The sequence below is a fragment of the Phalacrocorax aristotelis genome, chromosome 15, assembly GCF_949628215.1.
Source record: "Phalacrocorax aristotelis chromosome 15, bGulAri2.1, whole genome shotgun sequence".
NCBI lineage: Eukaryota > Metazoa > Chordata > Aves > Suliformes > Phalacrocoracidae > Phalacrocorax > Phalacrocorax aristotelis.
Genome location: NC_134290.1, coordinates 1843414 through 1854658, shown reverse-complemented (window position 1 = coordinate 1854658; position 11245 = coordinate 1843414). Strand labels below are relative to the sequence as shown.

At 52.5% G+C, this 11245-nt stretch overlaps 1 protein-coding gene across 4 annotated transcripts in view; it reads right to left on the bottom strand.

Annotated features, from left to right (window-relative positions):
* Positions 1 to 218: 218 nt before the first annotated feature.
* The window catches only part of MSI1 (musashi RNA binding protein 1), a 29056-nt gene continuing 18029 nt past the window's right edge, over positions 219 to 11245 (bottom strand). The window contains exons 7-15 of one of the 4 annotated variants that reach the window (XM_075110623.1): positions 11054 to 11102; positions 8922 to 9004; positions 8179 to 8296; positions 6478 to 6558; positions 5143 to 5199; positions 2148 to 2216; positions 1868 to 2022; positions 1273 to 1338; positions 219 to 289 (exon numbers count right to left, since the gene is read on the bottom strand). In XM_075110623.1, coding sequence (XP_074966724.1) covers positions 1297 to 1338; positions 1868 to 2022; positions 2148 to 2216; positions 5143 to 5199; positions 6478 to 6558; positions 8179 to 8296; positions 8922 to 9004; positions 11054 to 11102 — 654 coding nt within the window. In that variant the 3' untranslated portion in view covers positions 219 to 289; positions 1273 to 1296. Of the gene's footprint in view, positions 290 to 1272; positions 1339 to 1867; positions 2041 to 2147; positions 2217 to 5142; positions 5200 to 6477; positions 6559 to 8178; positions 8297 to 8921; positions 9005 to 11053; positions 11103 to 11245 lie in introns of all 4 variants that reach the window. The other 3 variants (XM_075110622.1, XM_075110624.1, XM_075110625.1) reach the window with 3 other exon arrangements.

The following is an 11245-nucleotide window of genomic DNA, read 5'->3' as shown; positions in this document are numbered from 1 at the left end:
AATAAAAAAATAAAACTAACCGCTAATAAAATAAATAAAAGAAGAATCGGTGGGCTGGGGGCAGGGAGGGGGGAAGCGTAAACCGTCGGTGGTTAGTAAGAAAGCGAGATGATCTCCTCAGGTTCAGTCCAGTGTGGTCTGGTCAAAGGGAGAGATCAGGGCAGGGCGGCAGGAGCCTGGCAGCCAGCCAGCAGTGTGCAGTTTGATTCAAGAAAAAGGTAACCTTGGCTCATCCCCCGAGGCTCACCAGATCCTCCAGCCGCTGTCCTCGGTTAGGTCACTGGGGAATCTGCAGGACACAGCAGGGGAGGGAAGGGACAGGATCTAGAACAACCAACAGCTTCTCCCTTGGGGTTTTCTTCCGGTGTGATCCAACAGAAATACTTGATATCCAAACTTGCCCCAGTGCAGACTTGCTCTGCATCTCGCTGGCACAGCGACAGGGCATGGCAGAGATGCTTCTGTCTTTAATGGCAAGGTGCAGGCCTGGGAGACAGGGCCCCACATGCCGTGCAGCCTGCCTGTCCAGACCTGCGGCACTCCCGGCCCCGGGAGGCCTGTGACATAGCGGGGTCCAGCTGTGGCTCCAGCGCTCAGCTTGGTGCAGCCCTGCCAGGCTGCCATGGGCTCCTGTCTGGACACCCTTCCCTGCAAGTTTTTGCCCTCCTTTTTGAAAACCTGTTTTGTTTTTTGGGTTGTTTTTTATTTTAAAATTTTAAGCCAGCTAACTTCAGCCACATTTGCAAAGCAAAGGGAGACCATCCACCAGTTCCCTCACGGGCACATCTGAGGACCAGAAACAGAACTGATCGGACAGATTTTCTTTCTGTCCTTCTTGCAGGTAGGCAAGGAGAAACCTCGCTTCCCAGAGACAGTCGTCTCAGCAGCAGCAAGAACAACCAGCTGCATGGAGGAGGCTTCCCCAGCCACACAGGTGAGCCAAACTTGTCTCAGGATCAACACTGGGTTGTGATTCTGGCTAACCCTGCAGACCTTTCGTTTTCTGTCGGTGCTCCTATTTCCTTCTCCTCTGTACCCAGACACTAAGCAATCTCTCTGCAGCACTCCCAGCCTGGGGAGCGTAAAGTAGAAACCCAACCTGCCAAGCCCCTGGTGCTGAAGAGAGCCCCAGGCTGGCCACAGGACTCCTCCCGCAGGCTGGGTCAGGCCAGCCAGCCTTACAGCAGCATCCACAGCTCCTGCCAAGAGCCCAAGCACAGGGGCCAGCTCAGAACTTCTCTCATTACCCATTCCTGTTCAAAGGTCTCTTACCTCCTGCCTTCTTCGTCCCCAGCTTCAGTGATACCCATTGGTAAAAGCTGTTGCAATCAAGGGACCCTGCAAAGAAATCAAACCCCACTCTTAAGTAAACAAAAGTGAAGGAGAATTACCACCACAACAAATTCAGCCATGGCCCAGACGCTGGGAAACCTGGTTTCTCTGGGAGGTGCCAAGTCTAAAGAGCACATCACCCTGCCGAACACTGCATCAGGGCCAAGACGGGCTCTTGGGAAGTCTGTGCCAGATCAGGGAAAGGTCTGGAGATCAGGGAAAGGTCTGGAGATCAGGGAAAGGTCTGGAGATCAGGACCCTGCGTGGTGGCCAGGGAGAGCCAGCGGAGCCCACAGGTGCAGGCCCCAAGTGACCTGCTGCATCCTGCACGTTCTGTCTGTGGTCGGGGGCTCAGCGGTGGCGTGGCAGATGCTGTGGTGGGTGGTATTTCTTAACCAGAAAGCAGGCTGTGGGCTGAGAGGGAGCCATCCACTGCTGCTCACCTCCATCACCACATGGAGATGCAGCCCCTTCCCCTGGCCATGCCACTCTCCATCTTCCTCCCCCTGCGCAGAGCCTGACAGGGAACACTCACCCCTAGGCTGTGGCCGAAGCCGGTGCTCGGGGCTGGACTGGCAGCGCTGATGTAACTGCTGACCCCTGAGTCCTGGTTAGCGGCTCCATAAAGCTCTGCCATCGGCCCAGGGCTGGTGGTGCCCAGAAATCCACCGGTGCGACTGGGGGTGGAACCTAGGGGAGGCAGCAAAACTACAGGGTGAAGATCCCAAAAATGCAACCCCGTCCCACCCCCCTCCCGTGGCCCCTTGCAAACCTCCGTGATGGGACACCGCGCTGGGGAGGAAAGTGGCAGTTACCTGTCCCTCGCACCACGGCTGCCGCAGCTGCTGCTGCTGCCATTGGTCCATACGCAGTGAGGGGGATTGCTGGAAAAGAGGGAACAGGCATCTCAGGGGCACTGCGGCTACACGGGAAACTCCTCAACAGGAGCCTTCCTTTCCTGCTGCAAAATACCAGGCCCACACAGACGTATCGGCTTAGTGCACCACAGAGGACATCCGAGGATGACAATAGGGGAGTGCACAGCCCTGCATTTATTGGTACCCTTTTGCACAGCGACTGTCTGGGCAAACTGACTAGCCATGCTCTGCTAATCCCACACCCTGGAGCAGCTGGGGGCACGATGTGGAAGAGCTGAACCAGAAGCAGGCAATTTCAGATGTATCCTGTCACTACTTAGCTTGCAAGATGCAGTTAATCTGAAGCTACAGATCCAGATTTTGGCTGTAAATGCGGAGAAACACAGCAGCTGGCAGCATAGTGTCCTGTGGCTCAGCCCCTCCTCTCTGACCCTTAGAACTATTCTTTAATAACAGTTTAATAGCCTCTTTCTCCCTATTTCTCTCCTCTTCTCAAGACACACCATCCTCCCCACTCTGAGTTTTACTCCTGAACTGCTCAACCCCTTGCCGTTCACTGAAGAAGAGCAGAAAACATATACCTAGGGATCAGGAACTAGAAATGGCTTAATTAAAACAGTAAGTCTTAATTTATATGTAGCAGTTCTAATTCCCAACTCTACTGCCACAGGCGTCCAGCCCTCAGGGCAGGAGGCATCTAGCCAGTATGTTTCTCTTTGCCCTTAAAATGACTGGGTCAGCATTTCATGCTCGAATGTGAAATTCACTGTGATTCTGTTTAGAGCACCATAAAAAGAGGTCAGAACAAATCAATCGCATTAAGGCTGAAACCCAGGCTAGCTTATACAGGAATATTTAGTAGCAGGCACCAGCCTGTTTCAAGCAAACGTCATATGAGGCTTATATCTGGGTTAGCCGCTCATTACAGGCCCTGGGCCAATGTGAACATGTTGCTGCTTTGCATCACCCCCAAAGATGCTGTTCTGGGGAGGAAAGGCTGCTGGCAGCCACTCTCCTGCCCCATCATTGCTTCAAGTCCCAAACACACAGCTGAATGAATGCTGTTTTACTGAGAAAGGAGGCCAGGTCTTCTCAAAACCATGCCAGATCTTTTTCCAGGAACAACCCTTCTTGCCTCTGCAGTCTATCTACTGAGACACCAGGTTTGTGTTGTGATGACAAAGCACCTGCATGTTAGCTCCCTGCATGCTGGAGCAATCATCCCTGCTTGTGCCATCCCCTCATCTCAGTTCCACTTGCCAAGCCCATAAAGTGCAGCCCATTTACACACACGCATCCACTTGAAGGCACAAGGGCCCTTGAGCACTGCACAGCTCGCTAGGCCTTTGTAGGAACGAAGGGGCCCTGCCCTTCGTGGGACCAACTCCAGCCTATACACGGGAACCGCAGCTCTTGGGCTAGCCAAGAGGCTGTACAGTGACTGTTTAACAGTAGGTAAGCGTAACGGGAAGGGAAGAATGCCATGATCCCCAGCTGGTACTTCAGCAAGACACTCAGGACTGTAAGCTAACGTGGCACCCGGCCAGGACAGCAGCATTAATAACTTCTTGTTGTACAGAGCCCTGGTGCACCCCAGCCGCTGGTGACAGCCGGGCCCCCAGCAATTCACCTCCACTAGGAAGTGGCACAAGGAAGGGACCTTGGAGAAAAAAGCACTTTTGCCAAGTCACCAATGTTCCTCTACAAATTTTATGGGTTTTGCTGAAAAAGACACATGTAAATACATACTGGGCCCACATCTCCTTTGCTTGGCAACCAAAAGGCTCAGAGGTGGGGGTCAGGAGCTTCATACATGGTGTCAGGGAAGGGTTTTATTAAGAGGGAGCTAGGATTTAGTCTCCCCCTACCTCCCTCAGGCAATCTGTTCATTGGTGGCTGCCAACCTCAGCATCCTCAGGAACAGAGACTCCCCGAGGATCGACACAGTTCTGTGCCACAGAAACCCCCTTTCTAGCCTGTTTGAACTGATAATTCCAGGAGAGCTTCTCAGGAAGCTTTCCCACACCCTCATTTCAAAGAGAGGTTCAAACTCTGAAACAGGTGGGGACAAGGAAGCGCTGGAGGGGAGGAACACCACGGAAATGAGATGGCACACAGGGAGCAGGGTGCTACACAAAGCTGCTTTTCTACGACAGAAACCGCGGACAGGACAGAGCTGGGGAAAACATGGCCGTGGAAGGGAAAGTCGACAGAAGGAGCATCACCTAGAGAGAACATACTGCACACAACCCAGGGGCTGAGGATCCAGAGGGTATTTGCACTGCAAGGACACTGAGCCAGTGCTAGTCCCTGGAGAATGGTCTTTGACCCCGTTTCATTCCACAATTCCCTATGAGCACTGCGGGATTTTACTGTAGAGTCCCACCATGCTCGCTTCTCCAGTCTGGGAAGCCCGTGAGGGAGTAGCTGGGGAGCTGCACCACCTGGAGCAGGGAGAGCATTCCCTGCAGCCCATCCTGCACAGGGAAATGGGATTAGAGTAACCAGGAGTGCCCCCACACCCTCTCCCTCCTCCCAGCACTCCAAATCTCATCCTTGCAGCAGCTCAGGTTAAGGTCATTTGTAGACCTTTGAGAAGTCACCCTGCTCTCTGCAGTCTTCCAGATCTGGTTTACAACCACTCTGTGGTGAGGAGCTAAAAATGAGGCAAGCAGCAGGAAAGGCCATCTAAGGATTACATGCCTTCATTTGGTATGACCTGCATTGCCCTTCTCAGAGGCACACACAGCTCCTGATTGCTTCTCCATCTTTCCAGCCCCTGCTTTGGATGGAGCTCGTACAGATGGAAGAGGAAATAAGGAACATTTCCAGTCTAACTGCACAAGGCTGTGGAGCAGCAACACCACTGGAACAGCCCAAATCCCCCTTCTCCCCTTCCAGCCTGTTTGTTTAGGAAATGAGTGGGACTGACCTGTGAGCTCAGGGAGGACGGGGGCACTCGGGAGAGGGGTCCGCTCTACACGGAACTCTAAAAATGAAATGCAAGACAGCTTAGGAACTTGTCAAGTGCCCCACCAGAGAGACAGCAGCCAGGGTCCGCTGGGGGAGCAGCCTGCAGCCAGAGTGCGACCAGGCCAGTGCCTTCTTTAAGCTAATTTATAACCGGTGCTGAAAGGTGCTGGACTCCTGCCCTGGAGACTGAAAGGATCCATTTATCCTTAGAATAAATCTGGCCAAGGCAGGGCAACTGCAAGCTTCACTCTGCAGCCTCAGGTCTGCCCTGGAGCACTGCTCTGTGACCCATCCAATCCTACCTCTCGGCTGCCATGCCAGTGGGTGCTCAGTACGCGCCACACTTGTCTGGACATGGGTTTACAATGAGGCACTTGAAGCCACTACAACCGAGGCCCATAAACTGGATTCATGGAGAGCTTCCAGACAGCTAGGAGGCAACAGCAACTTTCAGCCACAGTCAGCCTGGGCTTGCCTCAGGCAAAGAGGAAATTTCCCATTCCCAGCCCCTAACATCAAGACTTCATATATAAACCATCACACTGAGGGACGGAATAAGGAAGGGATGCTTCAGAGTTGCCACTTGTCTAGAAAATAGCAAGGCAGTCTTTTCCCTGAGCGTGCTCTGCTTCGTTCCCTTGCCTTGCAGAGAACGGGAGGGAGAAGAGGCCCCAGAAAGCTCTGAGCAGCTGCAGTACAACAGGTTCCAGCCATTGATTGCAGAGCCCACGTTCTGAGCACATGGAAGGGCTGGAGGATTGAAACCACCCAGTTTGCAGGGGACCTGCAGCCCATTGCCCCAGCACGTCTTCTGGAGGCTGCAAGTGGTCCAGGCGCTGTTCAGAACACAACCGTAGCATCGTAGGCACCTGCATTTTGGGTACCTAGGAGTTTCCTGGCCCACGGAAAGGCACGTTTTAAAATTCTGTGCTACTTTCAGAGTGGTGGCAACTCTGGTAAAGAGAGACAGACATACACAAAGGCAGCGAGACAGGCAGAGCTGCAGGGGCCCTTCTGTATCACAGCAGCAGCCCTACGGAGGAGGCTAACATAAAGGGCATCAGAGCAGCCTTGGGCTTTTCCTGCCACTGGAGTGTGAGGATAATCCTAATGAAGGACAGGCTGTTCCCACCTCTTCCAGGGCTCCTCCCCTCCCCCTTCCACATCCGTCTCCAATTTAAAGAAAGACCAAACGGGGAAAGGGTGAAAGGGGAAGAGCCTGGGTCACGGATCATGCCAGGGACTCCCATCATCTGAATGCAGACCAAAAAACCAAGCAGGGAGCACCACTCACCAGGGAACTGGTAAGTGTAGCCAGGTGCAATGCCAGTGTAACTTCGACTCGCGTAGGTGGCAGCTTGGAAGCCTGGATAACCTGGGGGAAGAAAAAAGGGCTCTGTTACTGCAAACTTACAGGGTCCACGTCCTCTGTGCCTGGCTGCTGCACATTAGTGTTAGAAAGCACAAATCTGTCTAATAGCAGAAACCCCAGGAAATTGCTGGGCAGAGTCTTCTGCAGAATTGCATGTGTGCAGAGGTTTAGCAGGCCCATTTAATATTTTCTTTACTCCAAACATGTAAGGACATGGAGCTTTCCTTCTCAGAAATTCACAGCTCTGCAGACTAAGGCTTTCTGATGCATCAGCTGGATTTACAAATAGGAGGAGACCAGGGAGGTGGGGGCATTTGAATGGCCGAATGGCTCTGAGTCACTTTTGCACTAGAAGTGCTGGCAAATACAGGCAGAACACTTCTAGCTGGTGCTGGGCAGGAGGACAATTCCTGCCATTCCCCAGGAAGCCAACCACCTATACAGAACAAGCCTGTGAGAATGCAGGGCACTGACTTGGAGATGAGTATTTGATTTGAGATCTCCCAAGACATGAGTATGTGGATTTCCCAATGACTCAGCTTGAGGCTTGGTACTTTAAATTCAGATGGCTTAGAAAAGGCTTTTGCCTTTGCTGAAGATTTATTTTCCTTCAATAAGTCAAGTGCAACACTGGGGGGGAAAACGCCCTTTCTGGGGTTTTGTTCAGTGACTAACTGCTACTTGGCAGGCTTAGCAGGGAGAGCCAGGCTGAGCACACTCTACCCAGCAACACCAGCTATGATCCTGAGCAAACTGCACTCTCGGTTTAGCTCAAGCCTGGCTAGAACTAATACAGGGAGGGAAAGAAGCCAGGAACAGCACCCTCACTGGAAGGATCATGCTTGACTCTCGGATCCAGGCACAAGGGTTTATAGGCCTGGAAGTGGGGGCTACAGAGGACTTTCTCCTTTTTTTTTGATCTTTTTATCTGAACACATTTGCCTTAGAATCATTGATAGGCCTGAAACCCAGCCTGCTTGTCACCAACTTCTCCTTACAAGACAGTCCCATGATAAGTGTATGGTTTTCCTTGCAATACCAGATACTTGATGTCCCTGAGCAGGAGGGAACAAAGTGAGACAAGACTTAACTAGTACTTTAAGGGCATTTTTACAGTCTTTAAATGACAGTGAGGACATTTATATGGACCACTGTTTCAAGTGGAAGCTCAGGGGCTCTTTAATCAACTAATTAATCAGAAAGCCTGTAGAAGTATGGGGGGAGGATGCCTGGGCACATATTACTCCACACTCAGTTCAGCTATGTAGTTACATCCTATTCCACAAGAGCCATTAAAGAATTACAGTCTCTATGCTATGGCACTGTGGGACCTTTCGCAGAGCTGCAGAGAGCCATTGCTGCCCAGCACATGGCTGCATCTTGCCAGCTCTGGCTGTCGCAGGGCAGCAGTGACAAGTTCGCAGTTTTTCCAGGTGCCACCAGAGGGCAAGTCGTGATCACAAACGGGTCCTGGTGCCGCCCCCGCCCCCTCCCCTCCCAGCGTCCCCGGCCTTGCACCAGGAAGAGCTGCCCTTGACCGCCTTGCCTGCTCTTGGAATAAAACCTCTAAGCTCCTGTCTGGCACGACCGGGAGCCGGGGAGGAGATCTGTCCTTGGGCTTACCCAGCATGCCGATCCCGAGCATGAAGGCATCCATCCCGTAAGGCATGACTCGGGACCGCCCTCGTGCTGAGCCCGTTGGGGACATCACCTCCTTCGGCTGGGCTTTTTTACACTCCACCTGCCACAAGAAAGTAAGGATCAGGCTCAACTGCTGCTGGCACTGAGCACTGCCAGCAGCCAGGCTGCAGGCCAGGCAGGGCTGCCCACAGCGACGGCAATCCCAGCCCTGGCCGCTGCCAGCAGCCCGTCCCACTGTCCTTCCCTAGTGTCCCTGCCTCTGGCCTGCACACTGCCAGCCTTGCCTCTCGTTCGGCAGCCACCACAGGCAAAGGGGAGCTCAAACTACTGCTTTTCTCCTCCTTGTGCTGGCCTTGATGCTCTGCCTGGCCCTGCACCAGGGCCTCAAAGCCTAATTTTCCTCACTTCTGAATAAAGGTAAAACCTGCCCCTTTCCCAGGCCACCAAGAGGTTTCGTGTAACTTTGAAACCTCCAAGTACCAGATAATTTCTCATTACAGTTAGCTCTTCTCCTTGAAACCTCAGTATTGTGCTGGTTTACCTCCACACTGTGAGTTTCTTTCTCAGACTGGCTGCTGTGGTTTTGCAGGAAAGACTAAATCTGATTCCCCACTGCAGAGAGTGTGTTGGGACCCAAGTGCCTCACACCCTACCCCTGTGCCCTTGCTCCATTCTCCATCCCATGTCTCTGTCCCTTCTCCCCCAGGTTCTGCCTGGACACTCACCATTTTGTTGTTGATCTCATGGAAGTGGATTTCACACACTTTTTCCACGATGTCTTCACTTTCAAATGTGACAAACCCAAAACCTGAAGAAAACACAAAACTCCTCGATCAGGTCAGAGTTCTGTGCAGTTTGCACCCGCTACCCACATCGTTTTATTGGCAGAAGAGAAGGAGCCACGGGCTTCTAGGATGGTATAATAAGCCCTTTCTAAACCAGCTGTCGCTCATCTTCCTTCTCCAGCAAATCCTGCATGCACACGAAGAACAGGAGCATTCTCTTATAGATTCCCCTTTCTGCCTCATCCTGTACTTGACACCGCTCTCTGAACCCAACTGCTCTCAAAGTGAGTATATTTTTTTCTTTAAACTTTGCTATTTGCAAGGCAAACCACATGGCCGATAATGCTGGGGAGGATCCCAGTAGACAGACGCTCACACAAAGAAAGTCAGTGGAGAAACGAACAGCTGCTTGCCAGGACATCACCATCCTCACTAAACGCACCCCACCAGCAGAAACACCCTGCATGTTTCCTCTTCAGTCACCAGTCATAAAGCCTCGTATAAGCAGGCAAGTAACAGCAATGCAGTTGAACAGAGCAAGGCAGATACACACAAGCAAAGTAATTTGCAAAGTTTCACCAAAGTAAGGTTAGTATCTGGAGCAAAACAGGACAGGATGTTCCTGGCCCCTGGCCCACACTCACACCTCCTTTCTCTCACCAACCCCTTTGCTGACAGTTTTGGCAAAGACTAGCTTGGGTGGGCAGACTAAACTCTCAGCTGACTGCAGCCGTTTCCGGAAAACTGAGGCAGGTGGGAGGATGTCTTTAAGCTTGCCTTACAAGCAAGCTGGGATTAAACAGAGCTTTCTGCTTTCCAGAACTGGCCAATTCCATGGTGCTTTTAAAATAACTTTTAAAAACAGACAGGAATCTACTGCCCAGAACCCCACTTTTTCTCCATACTGCCAGAAAAGTCTCTCTCCATACACTCCTCCGTCTATGCCCAGGTAGTTTCACGCCATTCACCTCAACACCCATAAGCAGAGGAGCTCCGGAGTTCAAGAGCAAAACCCCGATGCCAAAACCAGTCCTGAGCCCCATCAGAGCCCCACCAGGGCCCCACCAGGCCTACTGCACTCTGGACAGAGCCCCACGCTAATGACACAGCGGCTAGCAGCTCTTCTTGCTCCCTCCAAAATGCCCCACACCCCTTTAGTTGGACTAGTGACTAATTGGACTGGGAGGCACCCATGGAGGAACAGGGGTTAACACTTCTTCCCTTTTAAGATGGAGCTGGAACAACATCATAGGCCAGGCAATCAGAGTAGATTTAATGGCTTTAGAAAAAAGCAAAAACCTGAAGGGCACACAGTGTAGTCAGAGAGGAAGAGAGCATTCCCTTGCTGATCCGGGGGCAGAGGTGCTTGGAAGTGCTTCAATCAACAGACATGAGAGTGGCCCAGCACAGGGCTGTTACCGACCCTGATTTAGAAGACACCAAAGCTCAGCTTGCAGGTTAAGTTGTTGCCAACACATCTCTGAGCCGGTGCAGTGCTTGCTGGTGTCGAGCCCTGACACACTCTGGGGCAACTGGTCTGAAGACTCACCGGGAGAGTGGGGGGCAGGGACACCCACGGGTGGGCCAGGTCTGGACAGCACAAATATTACAGCCTTGCTCCCATCCTGTAACCAGACTCCACCAGCAAGACTCGGGTAAGAAAAGGTGACCTGGGAGCACAAGCAGGCTCTGAGCCGAGGAAGGGGTGAGAGGCAGGCACTCTTCAGACTCTCGTGTCAGCTTTCCCAGAGCTCAGATTACTCGGGACAAGGTAAGACACACACTGCAGGCTGGAGCCGTGGAGGTAAGCGGGCAGGGGAGGGGGCTGCCTCCTCTCACATATCTGCAACTCGGCGAGTTTACAGCACAGGAAACACACTGGACAAAAGCTCTCTGTGCTGCAAGGGACGCTGGTGAAGGATGCAGATGCAAAAGGATGGGGTGACTGCAGGCAAGATAAAGAACAGCTGCGACCCGCATGCCCTGCTGCTGGGATACTAACCCCTCCCTAGGCAAGGCAGGAGGCAAACCCTCCGCAGTTCCCTCTCCTATGGCCAGAAGACCACTCTCACCTCGGTGTCGGTTGGTTGTCTTGTCGAACATCAGCATCGCATCATCCACCTGGAAAGAGAAGAGCTCCAGATCAGATTATTGCTGTTTCCACAAGCATCCTCCAACACATTTGCACAGAGCTTCCCGGGCCTCCCCAAATCAGAAGGGATCAAGATTAGAGTTCCCATCCTCAAGAAGGAAACAGGGTGTGC